At 50.8% G+C, this 26,142-nt stretch overlaps 1 protein-coding gene across 6 annotated transcripts in view; it reads left to right on the top strand.

The window, feature by feature from the left end:
* Nucleotides 1–2,300: 2,300 nt before the first annotated feature.
* Nucleotides 2,301–26,142, top strand: part of HNF1B (HNF1 homeobox B) — a gene marked incomplete at its 5' end in the record, with an annotated part of 52,507 nt that continues 28,665 nt past the window's right edge. For 3 of the 6 annotated variants that reach the window (XM_084862446.1, XM_084862447.1, XM_084862450.1), the window contains 4 exons: nucleotides 2,301–2,650; nucleotides 7,019–7,218; nucleotides 12,396–12,660; nucleotides 14,403–14,638. In XM_084862446.1, the coding sequence (XP_084718572.1) occupies nucleotides 2,301–2,650; nucleotides 7,019–7,218; nucleotides 12,396–12,660; nucleotides 14,403–14,638 (1,051 nt within the window). The remainder of the gene's footprint in view (nucleotides 2,651–7,018; nucleotides 7,219–12,395; nucleotides 12,661–14,402; nucleotides 14,639–26,142) is intronic. The other 3 variants (XM_084862449.1, XM_084862448.1, XM_084862451.1) reach the window with 1 other exon arrangement.

Raw genomic sequence — 26,142 nt, 5'->3', positions numbered from 1 at the left:
ACATTGACTCTGAACACTTCATTATCTTGGCTGAGGGGAGCTGGGTAGGCAGAGAATGTTCTCCCAGGGGGCCCAATTGTGAGGGGGAGGGCCTCCCATATGTCACAACAAACCAGAAGACAATAAGGTGAAATGAAGGAACCTCAAATCCATGAACTCACTGCCTTCCCCTTTCTCAGGGAGCGTCTGAGGTAGTGCAAACTTCCCCCAGGGCTCCAGGCACCCAGCCACCCCCTGCTGTTTGGCTCCTAGCATTCCTGAGGCAGATTCTGTATCAGAAAGTGGCAACCTTGGTCCTCAGCAGCCTGACTTGGATCAGTGACAAGGGGAGGACCCGCCTTCTCGCACCTAGATTTGACTCTCAATTTAGCAGATGGAGAGCTGTTGACCTTCCCTCCCCCACATCGAAATTCTTCTCTTCCTGAAACTAACCCCAACTTGCTCCTAATTACCTTGTTCAAAGTGGGAAAGGTAGGAGAGTTTGCTGAGAAGCACCTTTGCCAATTCCCAAAGGGGCCTGAATTTTTGTTCTTAGTCTCTTAGTCCCTCCAACCCCAGCGCTGGATCTGCTGGACTTTGAGAACCCTAAGCCTCCAGAGGGGCTAGGTTTGACTACTGGGAACTGGCTTCCCGCCTCCCCGGACTGCCAAGCATTATCCGGCTCCAGGGTTTTCCGGGAAGTCTCCCCAATGCACACAAGCCCCCCCTCACCCCGTGCACTGCAGGTTCCAGTATTTCACAGGTAAAACTGAGGCTTAAAGAGGGGAAAGGGATGTTCTCTGCCCCAGAAACTATGGGTCTGTGATGAGTTGGATCCTAAAAAAAAAACCGTTCCCCTCTTTTTTCTGCATTGTCTTAGTGGGGTGCTCTTGGGCCTCCTCCCTGCCCTGTCCACGCCCCAGGGAGATGCCCGTGAAATGTCTATGGCGCCCAAGGATTCCGGGCCTCTTACCTGGCCCAGACAGGGGTGGGGAAAACAAAACAAAATAAAACAAAACAAAACAGAACGTATTTCCCTCTTGGACGCCATCTCCACGCGTGCCTCCTGCCTGCGCTGCAGAAGCGGCCTAGCCCCCAGGAGCCGCTCTGCCCCGGAGCTGCGAACAAACCAGAAGTCAGTGGGTCAGGGTGGGACACGCGGCCGTCCCCTGTCCCCCGGCTGCATGCAGGCCGCGGCCCGCTTTCGCTGCTGGAAAGGAGGCCCCCTCGTCCTATTAATTTTGCTCCGAAAGTGGAGGCGCTTTGATAGTTTGCGTTTAAACTGGAGAGCGTGGCCCGAGCGTCCAGCTCCCCCACCCAACCCCCACCCCACACACAGCCGGGCCGGGCCTGGTGCGGGGCAGCCGGGCTGGGGAAGAGCTTTGGCTGCTCCCCCTGACCACACCCTGGGCCTCCTTCCCGCTCGCCTACGCTCAGAGGCGAGGTTTCTGCAAATCTAACCCGGCGGGCAAGGGGGGGGGGGGGCTAGAGAGAGGGGGCGGGGGCTGCAGAGTGCAATTAAACGAGGTCTCTGCAACCTGCACTCACCCCACCTGACCCCCCTCCCTCCTCTTCCCCCAGGTCTGGGCGTCCCTTCCCAAGCGCTCAGTACCTCCGCCCGCTGGCTCCCTGGCCCTCCACCTCTGGCGTCGGTTCGGACGCCTCGGAACGACTCTACTTCTTCCCTCCTCCTCCATCTCCTAAGTTGCAAGAACACCCCAGCCCATCTTCCTCCAGCTCTCACCTGGGCCCCTGCAGCGCAGTTTTCTTCTCTCCGGCCTGGAGCCGGGCCCGCGGCCGGTGGCCGGTGGGAAAGCCCGAACGGAGCCTTCCATGCCGGGCTGCAAACGCCTGGCTTCGCGGGTCCAAAGGTCGGCTCCGGTTTGGCTGATAAACAGAACCGGTGCACGGAGGCCCTCAGCCCCCGGCGGGAGCGCCCTGGGCCCGGCCGGCCCCGCTCCCGCGCGGCTCCCGGGCTCCCCGCGTCTGCCCCTCGGGCTGGCCCGCTCGCGGTTTTCCCCCCTCCCCGCGGGCATTTGCATCTTGCCGAAAGCCGGCCCTCCCCGCTGATTTGCATATCTTATATGGCCTAATGGTGGCGATCATGGCCAGTTAGAAGTTCCTCTGACTTCTCGGAGGAGACTCCCGGGCCACCCCGGGGGAGTCACAGGTGTCTGGAGGCTGAAGGGTGGGGTGGGGGGGAGCTTCCTGGACTTGGGGTTCGTTTGTGAAACTCCCCACCACCCTCTTCTCTCGCACCGACATCCCCCCCTCTCCCTCCCCTTCTTTTTTTTTTTCTTTTTTTTTTCTGTCCTTGGAAAATGGTGTCCAAGCTCACGTCGCTCCAGCAAGAACTCCTGAGCGCCCTGCTGAGCTCCGGCGTCACCAAGGAGGTGCTGGTCCAGGCCCTGGAGGAACTGCTGCCGTCGCCGCCGAGCTTCGGAGTGAAGCTGGAGACCCTGCCCCTGTCCCCCGGGAGCGGCGCCGAACCCGACACCAAGCCGGTCTTCCACACCTTAACCAACGGCCACGCCGCCAAGGGCCGCCTGTCCGGGGACGAGGGCTCCGAGGACGGGGACGACTATGACACCCCCCCCATCCTCAAGGAGCTGCAGGCGCTCAACACGGAGGAGGCGGTGGAGCAGCGGGCGGAGGTGGACCGGATGCTCAGGTAGGTGCGGGCCAGGCGGGGGGTGTGCCTGAGCCTGACCCCTGGGTGCGCCTGAGCCCACCCTGAGCCCGGCCACCCAGAGAAGGGAGTCCCCGGCGGGGTGCCCCGCTTCTCCCCCACACCTGGACCCCTCCCAGCCTCTCCTCCCCTGGCCGGCCCGGAGCCCCGGGGCCTCCTATCCCCCGGCTCCGGCTAGTGTCCGGCCGGAGGCGCCATCCCGGCAGCGCTGGAGCTGGGCACGTAGGAACCGAGCGGCGGGGCCCCTTGCTTTGCCTCAGGGCTGCCCGCGTACCTGAAGGGGCGAGTGGGTGCCATGGTGCAGCCGCGGGTCCCCGGGAGCACAGGCTCGGGCCTCGCGAGCCTCGCAGGCCACGCATTTCTCCGCCTCTGGGTGCAGGAAAGCGCAGGCCGGCCTGCGGCCCCGGCTCCGGGCCCCGCGGTGCGCTGCAGAGGGGCCAGCTGCACCGGGCCGGGTCTGGGGGCGACTTCTCCCATTGGCACTCTCACCCCCACTCCCACTCCCACTGGCAGCGCTCCTGCTAGGCCCAGGATCATCCGGAATCCCCCTCCCCAAACAGGTGTCGGTTTGCAAAGGAAACGGGTTGACTGTGGCAGGGCCCGGGTGGACCCGCACTGGGCAAAAGAAAGCGCACGTATCTAAGCCAGGGAGCGGGAGGCCAAGGCGGCTCACACCCCGGTTCGCAGCGGGCCTGGCCGCGGCTGGAGGAAGGAGGGCGTTTCTGGATCAAGGGAAGAACCTCAAACCCATGAATTGTAGCAGAGTATTTTTGGAAGAAAAAAAAACATCTAGAAATTCCCCTGATTGTTTTTCCTAGTTTCTGGATCTCGCTGGTGACATCCCGGCAGCGTCCCCGGGGGACCCAGGCGGCTGGCGGGCGGTCCGTCTCCCTGCACGGGGTCTCCCTTTGCCGGGGTCTCCCTTTGCCGGGCCTCGAAGGCCGGCTTTGGGCGTTGACAGCTGGTTACTGATTGTTGAAGGAGCCGAGTGGGTCCCGTAGAGTGCAGGGCGCTCCCGCCCGCTTCGCCGAGGACCCAGCCCCTCCGCGGCCTCGGGCACCTGGGCGCCGCGGTTCCCAGTCCAGTCCTGCGCCCGGGCAGCCTCGCCGCGCGCCCGCAGCGGCGGTTTGGGGTGGGATGTGACCTTGCATTTGAATTTGCTACCTGGGGACCCGCCGGTTTACTCTCTAGCAAAGACTGGAGAATTTCTAGATTTTTTTTTCTTCCAAAAGTACTTTGCTACAGTTCATGGGTTTGAGGTTCTTCCCTAGTTTTCCCCGGTGCAGTGGCGGGTTCTCTCTCTCCCCCTTCCCCGCCCCCAACTCCGAGGGTTCGGGGACAGGCAGGTGAGCCGGGTCGGGAGGAGGGACTGGGGGCGCCGGGGCGGCCTGGAGGTGGACCAGGGCCCGGCGGGGGAACTGAGCTCCCGCCGCTGCCGCCTGCCCCGGGCCCGCGGGGCCTAGGCCTCTCCGCCGGGCTCCGGGGAAATCTGGGGGAGCCCGGGGCGCCCCTCCGCACTCAGCCCGGCGCGGGGCTGCACGCAGCACGGAGGTAACATAAACCGCAGCACGTGGAGTGAGGGCGTTATTAATTTATTCCTATAAATCATCAACAGAAAGATACACAAAGAGTCGTGATTAGGTTGAAAAGAGAGGCGGGTTATTCATTGGCGAAGCTGTAAACGCGGCTGGGAGAGGGAAGCAAAGCCACACGCGGGCGCGGGGCTGCGGGGCGCCGCGGGCAAGCCCCCCGCGCGGCGCCGCCTGCGCGTCCTCTGCGCCCCGCAGACCCGGCTCCCGTGGGCGGGGACCCGGCCTGGGGGGGTGGGGGGTCAGACCCTCGCCGGGGTGCAGACCCAGGACAGACCCACGGCGTTTCCCCCCGCCCCGAGCTGCCGCTGCCTTTCCTCCCCCACCTCGGGAGTTGTCGGACTTTATTAAAAGTAATTTTTCAAGAAATGGCTAACGGTTCCCATGGCACCGAGCACCAGGCACAAGCACTCCCCTTTGGGCGCACTCAGTCCCCCTGAGGCGGGAAGAAACGGGTAGGAAAGGAGCTCCTGCACGCGCCGCCCGGACAACCTTCTGGAAGGGGCTGTGCGGCCGCGGCTCCAGGTGGGGCGGCTCCGGGCGGCGGCGCGGGGTCCGGGGCGGCGGCGCGGGGCCCGGGGGTGCCGCTCGGGCCCAGGGGTGCCGCTGGGGCCGGAGGTGTTTGCTCGGAAAGGAGCGCGCGGGGCGGCGGTTGACACCTGCACTGTGAGCACAATGGCCGCGCGCGCTTCCCCGGAGCCGTGCACCCACCGGGCTCAGGAACCCGGAATATTTCCAAATTTTAAAAAGTAACCGGTTCTCCGAGCTCTTCCCAGCGGAGAGATGTACATTCTGGGGGCAGAACGCCGTAAAGGTGTAACTGCGCCATCTTAGCCCCGACTCCAGCCCTTCACCGCGGCTCACAGGTTTGCTACCGTTCACGGGGTTTTCTTGGGCTTTTGTGTGTGTGTTTTTTTAAACCTTCCCAATTGTTGAGCGAATTCACTCTTTCCACAGAACCTTTAGGTCTTAGAACATGACACCGTTTCACTAGGTTTCTTAGACGCACAGAATGAACACAGGTGAAGAAATTCAAGCAAAACAAAGTAACTAAAAGAATCTGTAAAGCAATAGTAACTAGAGCAAATGCTTTTTCTGACTTTAGCTATTGTTATTCCTATCTGCTGAAAGTGTTTTTCTTCCCTAAAAATATCGGTGGAAGTGCTCACCAGAAATAAGCTTTTAAGTTATCTCTGATAATGCGGGTTATGTCCAAAATGTTACATTCTTTTTCTGGTACTGGAGGTGAATTCTCCATGTTTGAAACTGTGCTTGCATTTTCTCATTTCTTTTTGTTCTTGTTATTACTTCATTGTACTGCATTAGTTGGAAGCAACCTTTTTTTCATTCTTGAGAAACTCATTAACTTATATTTAATCTTAAAAGTTTGCATTTCTCAAATACATCTGTTCTCATGAATTTAATATCAAAGAACTGCTAACATAACCTGTTATTCAAATGCTTACAAACTATACCCATTTAATTACTAGATTTTTAATTCATTAAACAAAATTTATTTGACATACTATAGGCACCCTTTAGAAATAAATTGGTTATTTAATCTGCAACACCATATCTGTTTTGATCTCTACACCGTTTTTTTTTTTTATTGTTTTATCTGAAACTAATTTTTCCCTTCATTTTTTTTTCGTGTTCTATCAGGCTATTATACAGTAAAGGGCTGTTGATTTTTTAAAAATTAAATATGTAGCTGCATTAAATAGTGTATGTGGATATATTGTTTCTTTTAACACTTTTTCCTATACTGTACATTAATTGTTTGTTTTAAATGGTATCTCTCAGTTTTAAGTCACCTATTCAACAAACAAGAAAAGATATTGACAAAGTTTACTTATTATGAATAAGTAAAATTCAAATGCATCAACACATTGTTTTAAAGAAGCCTTTTGCACCTTGTTTTCTCATTGTTTATGAGAAATGAAAAATATAAGTTCTTATCTGAAGCTTGAACTTTAGGAAAAATTTTGCCTTTCCGATATTCTGACCCAGTTAGGGCAGAAATGTCGGAATACAGGAAAACAAGGCATTGGGGAGAGGTAATATCTTATTCAGAAACCAAAATTGTTTATTTTGCCCCATTAGGTTTTATTTGGGAGGCGTGGCTGTGGTGAAATTTATTTTTTAACTTTATGTGTTTGCCTCAAGGGAGAGACTTTTCAGTTCCAGAGAAGAATGTTGTTATACTTCTTAAAACGTTTCAAAAAATTGGAAAACCATTCCATATCTGGCTAAGACGTCCTCCTTGCATCTCAGGAGGTGGACATATATGTTTTACTCCTATTTTATAAGACAAGAAACTGAGACACCCAGCCAGAAGGAAAAATAATGTGTGAGAGGTCTAGGTAAATTGAGAAACCGATGCTACCCCCTATCCTGGTAGGATCATTCTGCCCAGCCCCACACCGCCGATGGCACCTCCACTTTCTGATGGGACCAAAATAAAATAGGATCTTTTCTTTCTGCCTAATGAGGGCTGGCCGTGCCTCCCCATTCTTGAAGACAGGAAGTCATCTCCATCTTTCCCCTCCTCATCGCAGGAGAAAGGGATGGAGGTGCTGTATAGGCGCTCTCCTAGAGCACTCTATAGGTTCACCTCTTTCCCAAGGATGCAGCTAGGACAGGGGAAGAATCAGGTGAAAACCAGAGTTTTGCACAGAGTTTAGGTAAAACCCAGAGAAAGAGAACTATTTCTCCCCAGACGTCTTCCACCCGCACCCTAACCACTTGTCTGTCTGTCTAGTGAGGACCCCTGGAGGGCTGCCAAGATGATCAAGGGCTACATGCAGCAGCACAACATCCCGCAGAGGGAGGTGGTGGATGTCACGGGCCTGAACCAGTCGCACCTCTCACAGCACCTCAACAAGGGCACCCCTATGAAGACCCAGAAGCGCGCCGCCCTGTACACCTGGTACGTCCGAAAGCAGCGCGAGATCCTCCGACGTAAGTGTTTTAATTCTGCTTCTGCCTCAACCCGGAGCGACCTTTGCCCTAACCCTGACCCTTGTGGGGGTACCTCCGTTTTCACCTCATCAAGAAAGCCTTCACCGAAACCGGTTTGGCTCAGTGGATAGAGCGTCTCGGTCTGCGGGCTGAAAGGTCCCAGGTTCGATTCCGGTCAAGGGCATGTACATTGGTTGCGGGCACACATCCCCAATGGGGGTTGCGCAGGAGGCAGCTGGTGGATGATTCTCTCACATCGACGTTTCTGACTCTCTATCTCTCTCGCTTCCTCTCTGTAAAATATCAGTAATATATATTTTTTTAAAAAAAGAAAGAAAGCCTTCGTAGCACTTGCTACGTATAATGAAGCTAGCAGGTGGATATAATGAAGCTGGCAGGTGGATTGGGCCGTCCTAGTCGCTGTATGATGGATTAGCCTACAGCATTTTCTTCTTCCCCGGTCCCTTTACTGCCCGGCCTGGTGTTTTGACAAGTCCTTCAGTGTGTGCAATTTACCTTGAAATTTTTGGCCCCTGCTTCCAATGACTTTCTCTTAGAAACCAAGACGGTAACAGAGGAATATTACCCTCAAAGTAAGCAAAGCAGCTCCCCTTGACACAGATTAAAGTTCCCAAGGAAGACCTTTCATATTTGATCAATGATATTGATCGCTGTTACTGTTATTCCTTCCCCCTCTGGAAAAACGTATTTTTAAAAATAGACAGTATTTATATAAATAATACATCCAGAACCTGATCATGTTTGTTGTTATTGTTGTTGTTAGTTTTTGTTTTGGTGGGTGTGAGAGTAGTTACTGAGTTCTGAAGCTATTTAAGGTGCTACTCACATTGACTAACATTGGTCGTTTGGGGACCTCAGCTTGTAACCCTGTCTAATGAAGAACTGCTTCTCACTAAGGCAGGACTCAGTAAAAGTGTCTGCCTTTGGAACTCCGACCAATCAATTCTTGTCATTCTCATTCCCAAATTTCCTCCCTGTCCCAAGATCTCTTTCATTCAATAATACGGAGAGATTTTTGTTTTGAAGTCTAAGGAAGTTTGAACTTCATTTGAATAGCCAGAGTATGAATAACATTTTTTTTTTAATTTTAGGAAAAGTATACTTTTCTATTATTCTTTAATTATTTTTAAAATATGTTTTTATTGATTTTAGAGAGAGGAAAGGAGAGGAGGGGAGAGAGAGAGAGAAACATCCATGTGAGAAACATTGGCTGCCTCCCGCATGACCATGTATTGAGCCCCCAACCTGGGCATGTGCCCTGACCAGGAATCGAACCAGTGATGTTTCAGTGCATGGGACAACGCTGAGCCACACTGGCCAGAGCAATACTTTAATTATTTTGATCTTACACTTTTCCTAGGAAATTTTTGTGTGGATTTTCAGTCTTCCACACACTGTCCCCTGGGCTGTGAGCTTCTCTGTCTTTGTCAAGATATTAGTTTCCATCACTTTCTGGGTTAGTTTTACCCCCCTCTAGCTGGATGGCCACTTTAAAAAATCATTCTTGTTTTCTGTCATACGCTGCTCCAGAGTGATTAGTTCAGTACTATTGTCTCAATGTCTGGGGGCTGGAGAGGCTTCTATGATGGAAGGAAACGTTTTTTAGACATTCATCTTACATTGTGGTCATTTGCTCTTTGGATGGAGGCATTCCATGGATAGATTACAAGCAGTAACGTGACAGCTCTTTGCTGTGTCGGGGAAGGGGCTCTGGGTTGGTCCATCCTCCGTGGTGACTAGTTCGGGAAAATTTTGGGTTTCTGACCTGAAGCAACTCTGTAATTCCCGAAAGTCTGTTATCGGGAGCCAGGCCCCATGCAATAGCTTTAGCTTGAGCTGCCTCCCTGTGTTCAGGGGGCGTTCCCTCAGAAAGGAGAGGCCAACTGGGAGCTTCTAAAAAGATAAGAAATCCTAGAAAATGTCTCAAGATACTTAAGAAGCAGCGTTTTACAAAAATGTATGATAGTCTGCAGGGGAGTTTTTACATTGTTGTTGTTCAAAGTCGACCTAAAGCTTAAGAGCTTCAGGAACATTCTGAAAATACTATATGAGCTCCTGTGAGGTGCCAAGCACTGTGCCGGGCTGCGGGATACCCAGGATCTTTCCTCCAGAGACTTACAACCTAATGAAGGGACGAAATGTTTGAATAAATAATGACAACAGCCTCCTAAAGCCTGTTCTAATGGTATTACAAGGGACATCGGAGGAATTGCTAAACTGGCTGGAGACATCCTGGAGGGCTTTCTGGAGGAGGTGACATTTGAACCAAAGTCTGACGGATAAAAATTAGGAAGTGAGATAAATAAAAGAGGGACAGTGTGAATGGGGTGGGAGGAAGAAAAAGGAGCTAGGATAATTTTTTTAAAAGTTATTACTTGATTACAAATTTTCTTGAGAAAATAATAAAGGGTAATATTCCTGGGCCCTTCTATGCATGTAGAATCTCCTCTTCCATGCCGGCCTCTGAGCCTATATAGGATTTGCTGCACCCAGCTTCTCCAAATTAATTTTTATTAGCAGTGAACATTTTCTTTCTCTTCTTATTGCCTCATGCCCCGCCCCCACACCCCATTAATCTGGAAAGAAGTGGAGAGTTGGTGGTGGCTGGAAAACCTGGGAGAATCTTGTTCTTCAAAAACTGAGAGAGGTTAGAGCCAAGGCTCTGACGTAAATAGAGCCTGGATGTTACTGAGCGCCTACAGGCAAGTCAGCCTGGCTGAGCCTGAGTTCTGAGCCCCCTGCGGGCTGCTGCCTTCTCAGAGGACAGCCCACAGACAGGCAGCCCCCACCCCGCCACAGACAGAACTTCAGGGTTCAGTTTTGTTACCTCTACCTGAGTCAGATTTGAAGGTTTTGTAGGTGTATCATTTGTGTTTGTTTTTTTAGTGAGAACTGATGCAAAAGCTGCTGGTTGAGTTCACATCCTGGCTTCTGCCCTACATAGCCTTTAGGGGCTACGGGTTGAGTTCACATCCTGGCACCTGCCCCACGTCCATGTGACTTTGGGCAGGACATTGAATCAGCCTGAACCCCAGTTTCTTCATCTGTAAAATTGAGAGAGCAATACTTGTAGCATGGAGAGGTTGTGAGAATTAGAGAAAGAGGCACATTTAGAGAACTTGGTTCAATAAATGTGAACTGTTATTACATGCATTCACATTAAGTGCAGAACCTCAAGTTGATCCTGAGTCCTTAGGCTTAGCCATACTGGCTTTGGCTACTATTCATGGTGATGCCACAGGGCCACCGAGAGGAGAGAAGACCCTGAGACAGACCCCCACTGAGCAGAGAACTTCTCTCTGCCCCTCTGACTGCTTGTCTCTAAAGTGACTGTATTTAGATTGCTGCTATGAAGACCAGATGATATAGGAGGCATGAAAGCACTTTGAAAAGTATAGTAGCTTCCATAGGAATTGGGGTTATCATCATCATCATCATCATCATCATCATCATCTGACTAGGGATAGATGTTCTGATATGTTTAGAGCCCCTTAGGTTTTCACCCAGTCCCATTCATTCCACAGATGGGGAAGCTGAGGGGCCGGGGACTATAAGTAACTTGGCTGGGACTGGCTCTACATTTATCCCACTGGGTCAGTGACTTCCTGCCAGTAAATTGGGCAGAAACTCTCCTAGGTATCCCAAGGAATAGTTGGGGACCAGTGAAAACAGAGCCCGAAATGGCCTGAGAATCGTCCAAAGTTGGGGGGGATCCAGATAAAAGGCCCCAGTGACATGTTCCGTCCATCAACCTGGGAGGCTGCTCATGGCCAGTCCGCAGTTAGTTAAGCAGAGCCCAATACCACCTGCAGCGGGGGGTCCTGAATCCAGGGCCATCAGGGGCCCACTGCTCCTTGTGATGTGACAAAGTGGAAATGAATCCCTAGATTGGTATGGTTGAGTTCCCCATTGCTGGAGGTGTATAGATGGAGGACCACGTGGTAGAATGTGGTAGAGGGGATTCAAGGATTAAGCAGTATTAAGTAGGCCTGACTTTAAACCCAGGATGTTGGATCTAGTTGTCTCTGAGACCTGTGGGTGTGACTTCAGGAACCAAGAGAGAAAAACATCAAGGTCCCGAACATGGGGACCAGGAGTTAGGAAATGAATCCGTTACGTGTCCTGGCTCAGCAGAGTGCTTGGCCCCTATGCTTATTCATCTGTAAAACGGAATCAGTCACCCGATGAGCACTGCTTCACGCAGATGTAAGGAAGAGAACAACAAAGCTCTCTCCTCCCATAAGTAACTATCAAATCTCACTTAAGCCATAAAGCTAGGGTATCACCACTGAGCAAGATGCCATCTTTCTTTCATTCTTTCAACCAAAATGTGTTGAGGGTCATGATATGCCTGGATCCTGGGAGCTAGACAGATGGGGAGCATCGTTCCATCCGCATTTTTCTTTCTCCAACTCACGAATGCCATTCCTAGAAGAGTCCTATGTTTGTTGTCTTCTGCATTTGCCATCTCTCAAGTGTGTGGGTGGGTCTGTAAGGCCTTTCCCTCATAAACAGACCCCTGGGAGTACACACACACACACACACACACACTCACACACACTCACACCATTGGCTTTGAAATTATCTGATACTTTAAAAAGAGCCATTTCTCTTACCAATACAAAGCTCTTGTTTTGTTTATTTTGAAGCTGTGGTCAGAAGGTTGAGGTTTTCCTAAGAGCATAAAATCATCATGAAGATGCCGAGGGCATATGAGGAGAGAGGAGGGGTGGGGAGAGCTATTTGTCTAACTGCAAATTGTACTTTTTAGCAGTTTCCCCCCGAGATCTGAGACTTGGTTGAGTTCATCCCCTTGACATCAAAATACAAGAGTTCAGGATACAGAGGGTTGCTTCATGTCTGAGGCCAGGGAACCAATGGGAAAAAAGTAATAATAAATTGCTCTTATAAAAAAAAAAAAAATACGTGGCCACCTTTGAGCTCCTCCCAAGAAAGGAAAGGGTGGCTTTGGCGGTGTGGACTGAGGTGGGCCACGAGGGGCCTCCCGGAGCCTCCCCTGTGTATCCTCGCGTGCAATAACGGCGGGTCGCAAAGCTCAGGGGAGAGGAATAAAAATGTTTTTGTTCATCTGTCTGTCTGTCTGCCAAGTGAAGGCTTCTAGACCCTATCAAATCTACTCCTTTCTCTTTTTTCAGAATTCAACCAGACAGTCCAGAGTTCTGGAAATATGACAGACAAAAGCAGTCAGGATCAGCTGCTGTTTCTCTTTCCAGAGTTCAGTCAACAGAGCCAGGGGCCTGGGCAGTCCGATGATGCCTGCTCTGAGCCCCCCAACAAGAAGATGCGTCGCAACCGGTTCAAATGGGGGCCCGCGTCCCAACAAATCTTGTACCAGGCCTACGATCGGCAAAAGAACCCCAGCAAGGAAGAGAGGGAAGCCTTAGTGGAGGAGTGCAACAGGTAACGCCACCACCGGAAGCTCCCTGGAGCAGGCGGGCAGACACACGGACCTGAGACCCATCCCCTGGGTCCTGGGATATTGAGACACTGGTTACCCAGATAAATGTGGCTCAATGAGGGCCTCCCAAAGCATGTTCCACAGAACTGTAATTTCAAGTTCTTTTTTTTTTTTTTAATACATTTTATTGATTTATTTTTATTTATTTTATTTTATTTTATTTTATTTTTTTACAAAGAGAAAGGGAGAGGTTTAGAGAGTTAGAAACATCGATGAGAGAGAAACATCAACCAGCTGCCTCCTGCACACCCCCTACTGGGGGATGTGCCCGAAACCAAGGTACATGCCCTTTACCGGAATCGAACCTGGGACCCTTAGTCCACAGGCCGACACTCCATCCACTAAGCCAAACTGGTTAGGGCATCAAGCCCTTTAATAAATAAATTGGAGGACCATCATAGGCATACTTCTCCGTAGGCAGTCATAAAGGCTCTGTGTCATAAAGGTCCTGTAGTCAAGAAACCCACTTAGCTTTGTTGAATCGGTTGTGAACCGTGGAATCTTTTCTCCTGGGGACTCCCTGTGTGAACTGTTATTCCAGGGAGGACAGTCTGGAGAGTGCTGGTCTAGCATATGGTGCCAGTGAAATGGGACTCACGTGTTTGACCTTTGTATAGACCAGGGGAAAACTGTCCACGAGTCCCAGGCTGACTGTCCTCAACCAGTTGCATATCCATTGGTCCCAAAGGAGACTTGGGTCTGTTCAGTGCACTCTACCCATACTGATTAGAGCTCTTTTATGTATCTTAACAACTACATGTAATTTTAAAGAAAACTATTAGTTATCCTTTTGTTTCATTCCTGCCTCCATCATCCCTTACTCCAACAGTGACTTTAAAAGAGAATTTTTTTTTCTTGGTTTCAGGGAGGAAGGGAGAGGGAGGGAGATAGATAGAAACGTCAGTGATGAGAGAATCATTGATTGGCTGCCTCTCGCACGCTCCCACTGGGGATCAGGCCCACAACCCTGACCAGGAATCGAACTGCGACCTCCTATTTCATAGGTTGACGCTTAGCCACTGAGCACCACTGGCCAGGCGTCCAACAGTGACTTTTTAAACATTCTGCTCTTGGCTCTGGGCTCTCTCTGTGTTTGGCTGGATTGGCTCTTATGGCTCTGATGGTGAGGGAGGTCAGGCCAGAAAATAGGAAGGCAGAGCGGTCAGCTATGCATGTCACAGAGTCCTCACATGATATCTAAGAATCTCTCTCAAATCTGCTTATTTTCACTCTTAAAGTGAAAATAAAGGGTCTGGCTTCCCCTGGCACTCCTTTGGGGTGTCCAAACCCCCAAAGACCAGAATTCCTTTAGAGTGCTGTGAAGGGACTCGGAGAGCCAGTGAAGGACTTTGCCTTTTGCAGGGCGGGAAGAGCAGCGATATAAGGAGGCGTCAAGAAACCCACTGAGCTTTGTTGCCTGGCCCCAGCTTCCTCTCTTCTTACTGGAGCCTCGTCAGAGGCTAAGCCCCTGGCTTCCAGGCAGCAGAGCTTGTTTGGTTCTGTGTTCAGCCCATGGCAGCCATCTCAGCAGAGAACTACGTGGGCAACTTTTCCTCTGGGCAGGTTTTCCCCAGGCTTCCGCTCTCTGCTCGGCCTCTTCACACTCCTCACCAAAACCATTGGGGTTCTGTGTTTGGGGCCCCCGGCCACCCTCGCTCACCATCTCCCCTCTCTCCGTTCTCAGGGCGGAATGTTTGCAGCGAGGCGTCTCCCCCTCCAAAGCCCACGGCCTGGGCTCCAACCTGGTCACCGAGGTTCGCGTCTACAACTGGTTTGCCAACCGCAGGAAAGAGGAAGCGTTCCGGCAGAAGCTGGCCATGGATGCCTACAGCTCCAACCCGACGCACAGCCTGAACCCCCTGCTCTCCCACGGCTCCCCCCACCACCAGCCCAGTGCCTCTCCGCCCAACAAGCTGTCAGGTAGGCAGGCCCTGGACCCTATGGCCTCGGCCATGCGACCGACCCTTCTGCTTCTCCCCAACGTCTCTCTGGCTCAAGGTTTTTCAGAGGAAAAAATGCTTTGGGATGGCCCAACAGCCGGGCCTCCTCCTGTTGCCAGAATATATTCTCGTGAAAGGAGTGTGTGGCAGTGGTCGGGGTTCCTCCTGAGTCCTTGCTACGCCTCCAGAGAGCCCTTTGCCCCGTTCTTCTCTGGTCCCGTTTCCTCTCCCTCTGTGGCTGATGACTCAGCAGGTCAGGGCCGCCATCAGATTGGACCGAGAAGCCTACCTGATTGGTGTGCTAGGTGCAAGCCGCAGGCAGAAAGGCTGCCTGTCCGCAGCCTGTCAGGGCTGTCAGGGCTCTGTCCAGCTCCAGCAGGAGGAGCCCAGGGACCTCTGGGGAAGGCCACTCTGTGGGCAGCCTCTGCTCGTTGGTTCAGTGTTCTGCCAGAGTTAGGGTGGAGTCACTTGTAATATTTGCAGTGATGAGTTGGCAAAAAACCAACTGAGTACCTGCTGTGTGTGTCTGTGTGCCAGGCCCTGGCCTGGGTTAGGATGCCTATGCTGTGGGGTCTGGGCCTGTCAGGATGGAATCCCACTTCCCCATTGTGGGAGAGCACCCCTCTATGCTGCGTGTTGTTGCATCAGGCATAGGCTGGGGTGAGGATTTCCCCCTGGGGCTTCGTCCTTGCAGGAAAGCTGGCTTCCTGGGATGGGTGTGGTTGTATAGACAAAGTGTGTGATGGTCCCCTGCCTGCTCTGGGATAGGACTCGTGAAAGGAGAGCCAAGCACCATCTGTAACCTGGGAGTGGCCCTGAAACCTGTTCCTCCCCTTGCCTGCTGGTTGCCCTTCTGCTGGGAGAGGCCAGAGATGAGCTGACCTATGTGTTGTGTGTGTGTGTGGTAGGGGGTGGGAAGGTGCAGGCTCAGAGCAACCAGCTGGGTGGTATCCAAGCCTTTGTTTTACACTGTACCCTCCCATAGTATGACCTCTTTAGGGGTCTCTGGGAGCCTGCAGCTGTCCAGTGTAAAGCTCAGAACTCAGAACTTCTCTGGACCCAGATCACACAGAAGGAAGGGCTCAGGCACATGGGGAGAAAGATTGGTTACTCTTGAGAGTCAGTGAAGCCCCCAGACTAACACTGGCCTGATTGCAGAGTAACTTAGCCCCTTTATGGCAATTCAGAGCAGGGTTCAGAGGACCGTGGCAAACGGCTTGTGGCCGGCACCGGCACTGAGCAGCACCAGAGCGCTCGCTGACCGCAGTGATCCATGGAGCTGGAGCTGGGAGCTGCGGGGGGCGTGGCTGGGGCAAGGGGCATTATTGAGAAGACAATGGCTATTGTCCTGGGACTTGTGATCTCCACACCAAAGTCAGGGAGCCTGCAAGCCAAACAAAGGCCCAGCAGCTTTCTGACAAGCTGGGGTTGTGGTGAGGTCACCACGGAGTCCTTAGCTCGGGCATTCTGTGTATTGACAGGAGGCCCAGGGAGCTGGGCCGGAGGGATGGCAGCAGGTCCTGGAGGCCAGGCAGGGCCCAGACCCCCCTCTGGTCAGTCTGAGAAGGTGCATCCCAATGGAAGTGGATTTCCTGGGGTCCCCAGAAATCTTGACCTTTAAAAAAAAAAATCTTGGGGTATTAAAGTTGGAAGGGACGTTGAAGAAGGAAACTGAGGCTGCTGATTGCCATGCCGTGTCTTCCCAGCACAGGTGTGCTCTGGGCACGTACCACGTCCCAGCACCGTGCTAGCCATGCGGAAGCCACCTGGCCCTGCCCTGGCGAGCTTATGAACTAGTTGGAAGGCATCATGCCAGCGTGGAATCCCCGGAACTAGCTTGGAATGGAGGTCATCTTCAGGGGTTCATGCGTCTTTCTAGGGACAGGCTGCTATCTCTAGAGCCAGAACTGTGGGATGCTGTTCCCTCGTCCTGTCTGCCTTTCCCTCCGCCTTAATTTTCACTGAGGGCTGACCAAGCTAGTCCTTGTCCACACCCGGGGACTGGATTCTCTGGACTTGGTTTTGAGTCCTGGTGCTAACCAACCACGTTAACTCCCATAACTACGGCATGGCCAGTTCACATAATGTCTTTGGGCCTGACTTTACTGCCTGTAAAATGGAGAGAATAGCGCCTGCCTCTTAGGGTCCACTTGCGGGTTAAATGAGAAAATGTATAAATGCTATCTTTCCCAGGAACCCATAACTACTGTCATTATCATTATCATCATCACAGACAACTAAAACAGTGGGGGAAAACGATAGGCAGCAGGAAGCTATTTCCTTTTATATTTCACACACCGGGGCCTTATTGCTGAGAGGCAGTGGGATGTAGCCTGGGCTGGGCTGGTGCCTGGGGTGCAGGCAGCGGGGCTCAGTTCCAGTGTCCCCCCTCTCAGGCTGCTAGGGCGGGTGGCACAGGAGCTGTGACAGGCTCTCGGGAGAGCACCTGGGGCAGGGCAGACACAGGCTGTAGGCCAGGGCTCAGGGAAGGCTTTGGTCCGGCAGAGCCTCATGTCTTTCCTTCTCGTCACAGTCCCCACAACCAAGGTGAGGCCTCTTGGTCTCCAACCAGGTCCAAACTGTAACTGGATGTGGTCAATGAGGAGAACCCAGCATCCAGCGTCAGCACTAGCAACCGCTCAGGCTGAGCTGTGAAGACAAGGCCCCAGGCCCCCTCCCCCCATACCTCCTCCCTCGTTCCCCTCCAAACACCAGCATCTGAGCCAGGAGGACTGGAGGCACCTTAGAGACACGTCTTTCCCTTCAGGCCTCTTCCCGGAAAGGAGGGCATCCCTCCGCTCACCGAGCCCCTTCCCTCCCGGCCACGCTCGGCGCGCTGTGGCCCACTCGCCCACGATGACCACGGCGTGACCCTGGCCCTGGAATGTCCCGCACAATGGGAGCGGCAGGAGGAGCACTTTGCCTCTGTCAGCGGCTGATTGGTTACAAGGTGCCCTACAAACACCCTGTCAGCAGAATCAGCTGTTTTCGGCGCGGCCCCTCCCGGCTTTACAATCACACAGCAGCATGCAGTCCCCGGTTGTCATGGCTTTGTGTCCCTTCTGCATGCTTAATTGACAATTACGCTGGGGCTTTGAACCAGCCTGGCTGCCGCTGATGGGCCTTCATCTTTCCAGGGAGTGTCACAGGGGCACCCTTTGTTTGCTCTTCTTGGGGGCCTGGAGTTACTGTAGCCCGGCTGCAGGCGGCCATTTGTCTTCAGCCTGGAAGGCCTTTATCTGCACCCCCACCCCCCATCCCACCTCTTGCCAGCAGGAGCTGTCCCTGGTTATAGGCCCCATGACAGCCCATTCTGAGGCCATTGAGCTGCCCGGAGTGATGGCCCCTGCCTCCCTTCTGGGGTGGAATCAGGAGAAAGGCCCCCAAAGGTCAGAGAGCAGGGCCGTGGCGAGGAAGAGGACTGGTTGGAGACTGGTGCTTGTATTGATCGTCTTGCGGAGGAGCAGGAGGAGGAAGTTGGCATGGGATGGGAGCCGGGCTCGCCTTCGGCCAAGCCATGGTGGCCTTGCTCGCTCTGTACCCTTTGCTCCAATCTGCAGCGGACTCACCCGGCCACCCTCAGCAAACTCACCCCACCACCCTCAGCAGACTCACCTCACAGCAAAGGAGGGGCAGGTCTTCACCGGCCTCCCTTCACCCCACTCACACTGTCTTCATTCTTCTGGCACTTTTTCCAGATGGAGATCGGGGCTCACTCTTCTGGAAAGAAAGGGGGGCACAGGGGTGAGCTACCCTGGAGCGTGCGTCTTTACTAAGAGGAGATGTTCATTTTTGTGGCTGCTTACTCCTCCCTCCCTCTGTACTCTAGTCCTCTCTCTCCAAGCCCAGCGGACTTGATTGTCCTGATGGTCAGATCAGAGCTTGGAAACCAGAGCATCCTGCCTCCTCCTCCATCCCCTTTCACATCTCCTCAGTCATCGGCAGGAATCTGGATGCCAGACAAGCCTTACTCTGGGCGAGGGTATCTGTATGGTTGCTATCATTTTCCTTGATGCTGAAGTCCACAGGACCCAAGGAAATCTCAAAAGTGCCCAGTGGCAGGGTTGTAACATAACAGCTAGTGTTGATTAAGTACTCTTTGGGTATCAGGCTCTGGGCTGAGCACCTACATACATGCAGCATCTTCGACAACAACCCTGATGGGTAGAAACCACCTGTTTCCTCATCCCCATTTTACAACCAGGGAAGGTAAGATGTTTAGAATCTAAGTGATTTGCCCAATTTTATATAGTTAGTAAGCGGCAGAGATAGGTTTTAAGTTGTCAGGCCCTGTCTATCTCTCTTTGCTTTATACAGGTGCTGAGAACTTTCCAGTCACAAAAACCATCTCTCTCTCTCTCTCTCTCTCTCTCTCTCTCTCTCTCTCTCTCCACACACACACACACACACACACACACACACACACTCCCTTCTCCCACTTTCTTACTGCTCCCCCCTTAATGACAAAGAGGCTTTGGGAGAGCATGGCCAAAGAGGTGGGGTTAGGGTGGGGGGGGGGGTCTCTCAATCTGGCTAGTTTACTGCTCCCACCACCCACCCAGCTGCTGCCCCTGACCGAGGTGGATGCGTGCCCCGACCAGGGGAGAAACAAAGCCCTCTCTTTCAGGACCCCGTCCCCGTCTGGGTGGGGATTTGAACTGCCCTTGCAGTCAGCAACGTCTGGGGCACTAAATGTCTTAACAACTTAATGAGACTTCTTAGACAGTGCAGGCACCTCAGCTCACCTCTGGAGCCCCGCCCCCTCCCTGCGCAGCAGACAAGAGGAGGGGGTTTATGAGGGCAGTTGTAAAAATATTCATCTCGGCAACAAATGTCCTCGTAGTAAATAAGCCCCTTTGTCCCTGAGTAGCAGATTATTTCAGCTCAGAAGAAAAACAAATCTTGTCTTGAAACATCTGCTATTTTAGGACACCCTTTTGTACTGAGTTAGAGTTCAGTGGTGGACGTGGCCCCAAATATTCTCCTTCCTAAGAACTTTATCTGGCTGCCATTTTATCTGTTAAATTTGAAGGTCGATTTATCTTGCCGTATCACCTTCCTGGGCTGCCACTAGATTGGGGAAGACAATCAGGATATTAATGAGATTAAGTGGCCTGGCCTTCAGAGCATTCTGCCAGTTACCTTTCCCCGGATAGGGGACCAGCCTGGCCTGCATACAAAGAAAGCCTGCTGGGGCTGGCGGGGGGGCTCCCACCCCCTGCACAAAGGGGCCGGGAGATACTGGCGTCCTATCACCGTAAGCAGCCCATTGGCCATGTCTAATCCCCCTGAAGGACCCTTGGGGAATTCAAGGACTCCTTGTGGCCTCCAGTTAGCTCTGAGAAGGCAGGAAGCTGCCTGCGCGCACAGGGCCCTGGCCTGCAGGTAATGGGAGAAGTGCCCTTGGAATCTGTTTGTTGAAGGTTTGACAGGAACTGGGACAGAATTAAACACTGAAGGTGCAAAGAGAGGCAGAAATTTGTGCAAGGGTCTTTGAAGCTAATTGCTTGATAGGAAGGCACAATTGGAGAAGGAAAAATCGTGTGTGTGTGTGTGTGTGTGTGTGTGTGTGTGTGTGTGTATGAATGAAACAAACATAGCCATAAAATAAAATGAAGCATTCAATTGTGGTTATCATTTTAGCTGCTCACAAGAACTCTAGTATAACGGTTAACAAACTATATTTTGTAAAGAGCCAGATAGTAAATATTTTAGGTTGTTGTTGTGTTGTTGTTGGTTTTTGTTGTTGTTGTTGTTGTTATTGTTGTTAATACCACCCAAGGATATTTTTTTTCGTTGATTTTTAGATAGAGGGGAAGAGAGAGGGGGGGAGAGAGAGAAAAACATCGATTGGTTGCCTCCCACACACAATCCCACCAGGGCAGGGATTGAGCCTGTAGCCAAGGTATGTGCCCTTGACTGGAATTGAACCTGCAACCCTTCAGTCGGAGGGCTGATGCTCTAACCACTGAGCAACTGGCTAGGGCAATAGTTCAGGTTTTCCAGGCCATAGTGTCTCTTCTTCACATTGCCTTTATAGAGTAAAAACAGCCGTGGAGCATATGCAAATGAATGCACATGGCTGTCTTCCAAGTAAACTTGATTTTTTCCAAGAAACTGAAATTTGAATTTTCTTAGAATTTTTACGTAACGCAAAGTCTTCTTTTGACTTTCCCCAACCATTTAAAAATATAACTATTTGTTATTCTGAGTTCATGGATCATACAGAAACAGGCTGCTTTGGCCTGTGAACCCAGTTTGCTGACCCATGTACCGGGACAATGGTTCCTACACCTTACTGCACTTGAGAATCAACTGTGGAGCTTCTAAAAGTCCCAGTGTGCAGGAACACCAACCCCAATGTTTAACATACACTGAAGATACTCTCCAGGGTATCTTTTTGTAAACCCAGTGGGCATAGCAACCAAATCATGGGCTCCAGAATACAGAAGCAGGTCTGAATTCCAGCCTCAGCTCGTCCACTTACTAGCTGTGTGATCCCAAGTCTCTGGGATCTCTGAGCCTCAGTTTCTCCATGCGTAAAGTGGACACACCCACTCCTGCAGATACAGGAAGGATTTAGTGAGAATATAGGTAAAGCACCCTGGACTTTCATAAATGGTAGCCGTTGCCATTCCTTGCAGAGCTTTGTTAGTTTTTACTTGTGTTGTTTTTGTTTGTTTGTTTTTGTTTTCCTCTTTTCCTCTTCGAGGTTTCTTTCAATCCTAATTTTCAGAGAATCTGAGTATTTCTCACCTTGGTGCTTGCAGCAGACGCAGGCTGGCTTCTGTAGCACATGGAGCACGAGGCAGCTTCTCATGCTTCCACGAAGGACTGCTCTGTGACATCGGATGGCATGTCCAGTGCCACAGGCATTTCGTGCAAACACACTAGCCAGTGAGAGAAAGCTGGGAAGCGCCAAGGACTGTGGTGGGGGACCAGGGCTCATGAACATGTAGCAAGAGGTCAGGTTCATAAAAAGATCCTCCATTTCCTATCCCTGGTAGGGCTGTTTTTTCTCCTTTAATTAAAGGAGGTGCGTGTATCCTGTGTGTTCTATTTAGCACGGGTAACTTGCAAATTGGGGGTGTGGTGGGGTGTGGTACTCTCTTGGGCTTGGCCAAATCTGAAAAATTCAATGGCCTTTGTTCTTAAGAAGGAAGCTCCCCTACTCATCAGGCAAAGGGCAGTAAGAAGGGGAGGGTGGATGCAATCCCTGAAGTGAGCACCGGTAATGAACAGAGGAACACAGAATTCCTGAGGCCTGACTTTCTGGAAGTCACTCCCCTCAACCCGTGAACATGTGTCTGCCTCAGATGCCTTCCCACAGCCTCGGCCCTGGCTTCAGAATCCCCCCAGAAGCACACCTGTGAGTTCAGCCACTGGAGTCCAATATTGAGGCTCAGTCTCTCTCATGCGTTTAAGAGTTCAAGAGTCAAGTTTCTCAGTATGAGTACTGGGCATGTCCATCCCAAGTTGAGGGAACACCATTCAATCTTTAGTGTTTAATGACTTCCCCAAAGGGTGTCTGCATCCCCCAAGGCAAGGTGGGTACAGGCAGCCCCACGTCAGGGCTACCCTCAGACAGGTATGTGTGGGTAGCAAGGTGTAGCACCCAAAACTGGCTTGGGCTTGAAGTGTGGTTCTGTCACTGTCCGGTAGCATGGTGTCAAACAAGTGACTTCATCTTTTTTTTTTTTTTTTTTTTAAGTCTCAGCTTCTTTATCTGTAAAATGGGGATCACAATACCTATCTCCTTAGGGCTGTTGTAAGGCTTAAATATGGTAAGCCTCCGAAACCGGTTTGGCTCAGTAGATAGAGTGTCGGCCTGCGGACTGAAAGGTCCCAGGTTCGATTCCTGTCAGGGGCATGTACCTCAGTTGCGGGCACATCCCCAGTAGGGGGTGTGCAAGAGGCAGCTGATCCATGTTTCTCTCTCATCGATGTTTCTAACTCTCTATCCCTCTCTCTTCTTCTCTGTAAAAAAAACCAATAAAATATATTTAAATATATATATATATATATATATATATATATATATATATATATATATATATATATATATATATATATGGTAAGCCACTCCTAGAGCCAAGTATAGTGTCTCCCAAGGAAGGTGTGATGGATTGGGTTGACTCGGGAACCCTCAGGGCATTGAAAGGAGGAAGAGCTTGGATCTCTCTGGGTTCTTGACCAGGGTATGGTTTGCAGTTTCTCCCTGGAATTTTCCCTTTTCACGAACCCTGCTTGTTATTTGCAACATCAGAAACAGTGAAACCTGAGTGGTTCTCAATCTCCTTCCCAGGCCACATAAAAGGCATCGGGGGAACTCATTAAAAATATCCATGGCTCCCCCACTCACATTTTAGAGTCAGAATTTGGGGAAGAGGGTCAGGCATGTGAAGTTTCAACAAACTCCCTAAGAGATTCAGATGGAGAGTCAGGACTGTGCACCAGTAGGCTTGATGGAACAAGAGGGTTGTGAAGGGGTTGGCAATCATCCTGACGGCCCCTTATTGCATGAGGCAGCTGAGATGAGGGGCCCTGAAGTAGGATTCAGGAGACCCGAGTCACTAAGGAGCAGGGGTGACCTTGAGCAAATCACAACATCTCGGGGATTCTGGCAAGTGAGGGTGTTGGACCTTTCAGCTCGAACAGGTTCTTTAAAATATATATATATATATATATATATATATATATATATATATATATATAGTTATATATATATATATTGTTATATATATTGATAAAAATTTATATATATATATATATATATATATATATATATATATATATATATTTTACAGAGAGGAAGGGAGAGGGATAGAGAGTTAGAAACATCAGTGAGAGAGAAACATCTATCAGCTGCCTCTTTCATACTCCCTAGTGGGTATGTGCCTGCAACCAAGGTATATGCTCTTGATCAGAATTGAACCCGGGACCCTTGGGTCCGTAAGCCGACGCTGTATCCACTGAGCCAAACCTGTTAGGGCTGGACAGGTTCTTATTTGGAGATTGTGTAGACTCTACACTGTAGAGCATCCAGTCTTGGGGCCCAGGACTCTGCTGCTTGAATTAACAGAGGGAGGTTTACCATTGTGATATTTTATTGTTACACTCCTCATCTGTCTCTCTCCCTCTTGCTCTCTCTCGCTCCTTCCCCATTTCAGGAATTGTGTGCTGTTAGAGGCCTTCCAACCTTTATTAGGGACCAATAGAGCTTTACAGCACCAGAAGATTGGGTGGGGCCAGTCACAATAAACAGATTTATAATGGGTATAAACGAGAGACCTATAACCGCTGCAAGTTAACACTTTCGGGGCCTTTGAGTGGCAGCTTGCTTGCCCATGCCTTCCGTCCCTGCCTACTGCAGGTGCCTCTTCCTGTTGAGTGGGGTTGGCAGTGAAGTCCAGTGACCTCTTGCTTAGCAAGAGTGGAAAACCTCTGAACAGCATCTATGTATGCAACATCAGTTTGCATGATGGGCACACAATAGGTGCTTCATTTGTCTCAATATGGAGCCTTCTCCTCCTCCTCCTTCTTGAGAATCCTACAGCAAGGGTTTGCATTCCAACCCATCAAAGAAAAAGTAACTCATATTCTCACTGTGAGGAAGATGGTCTCCAAAGTCTCTGAAAATCGAGCTCAGTACGTATGTATTCCACGTGTCAGAGGCGTGGGCAGTCACATTCACATGTAAGTGCGAACTTGCTTTCTTCACCACTGTGTCTGCAGTCCACAGCCCTGTGCCCGGAACATGATAGACATCCCATGTGTTTGTGGAAGGGAGATATATGTAATAGAGAGCTTTCTGTCCAGAAGCTTAATACCTGAATCCCCTGTTTTATAATCTGTTATTCAATTTCAGAGTTAAACTGAGCATTTATTATTTAAAGCATAGTTTTCTTTTTCTAGGAACAATGCCATTTGCTCTACCTCCATTAATTCTGCTCAATAAAAAAACAAAAACAAACAAACAAACAAACAAAAACCCCTTAACATTAAATGCTACCAGGAATTTTTTGAAGAACATATTTGTTATTCTTTCTCCCTAATCTTTTACCAGTTTAGATAGTCTACTAGTTTAGTTCTTCTAGTTAGTTTTATGTTCTACTAGATTAGTTCCTTTTATAATCTCTTGGGCAAGAAAAGAGCTAGAACAGCTCTTCCTGAGTTTCTATTGAGTGAACTGAGGTTTAGAAAAGGGACTGGACTTTTTTTTTTTTTTTTTTTTTTTTTTTGCAAATCAGGGTCATTTAGAAAAGCAGAAAGGAAACTGCCCAGCTCCAGGCAGCCACCAGCTCTCCAGGGTGCTCCCTGAGCACTTCGCTGGCGCTCCTCCTCAATGGAAATCAGTAGTCATCCACCTTCAGAGTCTCAGTGCCCAACACCTGGTGCTCCCTGGGCCCAGCATCCATGAGCTGGTGATCAGTGGCTGTCTGTCATGATGATGGTGATGATGATAATGATGATAATGCTGATGGCACTGTCCTCACCAACGGTGATGAAGAGGCTGGGGTCTGGCCAGGCAAACCCCCTTAACAAGGCAGCTCTGACACTTGCCTCAAAGGATCTTCTCCCTCCGTGTCACTTCCCAGTAGGGTCCTGCTTATGAATAGGTCGCAGTGGAAAACCTCTCTTTTCTAAGGCAATTTTATTAGCCCTTTAGTCACAATACAGATGTCTGTTTATAGGACCTAACTTTTGTGTGGACACCCAGTGGCCCAGTCTGCTGATGGCTTTATAGCCTTCCCCCCTGTAGCCCAGACCCACAAGAAGCAGCATCATTCTCCTCGTCAGCCAAGCCCAGGGGCCTTTGTTGCAGCCACATGGCCCCTGCCTGCAAAGACAGCCTCTTGGAAAGAGACCTGCGGAGCCAGGCTATCGCAGGGCTCTGTCTGTCCTCACAGCTGTAGGCCTCACGATGGCCACCGGTAACCCTTGCTAGTTTTACTCTAGATTCCTTTGGAGAAGAAGGCATTTAACTCACTCATTAATTGATGATCCTTATCCCCAAATCAACCCAGGGGGCCTAAGACTGGATTCTAACATGATGAGCCTAAATTTGGGATCCTCACCTGTAGCCCAAAACCTTTAGAAAAGGTAAGCCTGGGCTCATGGAAGCACCCGTTCCCATGCCCCTGACGGCATCCTAGGTAATTAAGGGGTGCTATGAGGAGGCCCCAAGAAGTAGAGAATGGGTGAGGTCCTCGAAGACATCTCATCGGCCCCTTTATAGAAAAAGCACTGTCCAAAACTCTGGTGTGAAAAGGCAGGCCTGCTGTGTCACACTCACTTCTCAGCACACCCACCTCCCATCTTCATGACAGCGCCCAAATGTGTCCATACTACTACTTCTTTGAGATTATATTTTAATCTCACTTTCTCCTTCTCTCTTCCTCCTTTAAAACACATGCCTCTCCCTAGCCTCAGAAAAACCAGGAGATTGGGAGGATAAATGTACCCCTAACACTTCTCCACTGC

Source organism: Pipistrellus hanaki (genome assembly GCF_964339955.1).
Source record: "Pipistrellus hanaki genome assembly, chromosome: 16".
Classification (NCBI taxonomy): domain Eukaryota; kingdom Metazoa; phylum Chordata; class Mammalia; order Chiroptera; family Vespertilionidae; genus Pipistrellus; species Pipistrellus hanaki.
The sequence above is the reverse complement of the archived record's forward strand: the minus strand, read 5'-3'. Positions and strand labels throughout refer to the sequence as shown.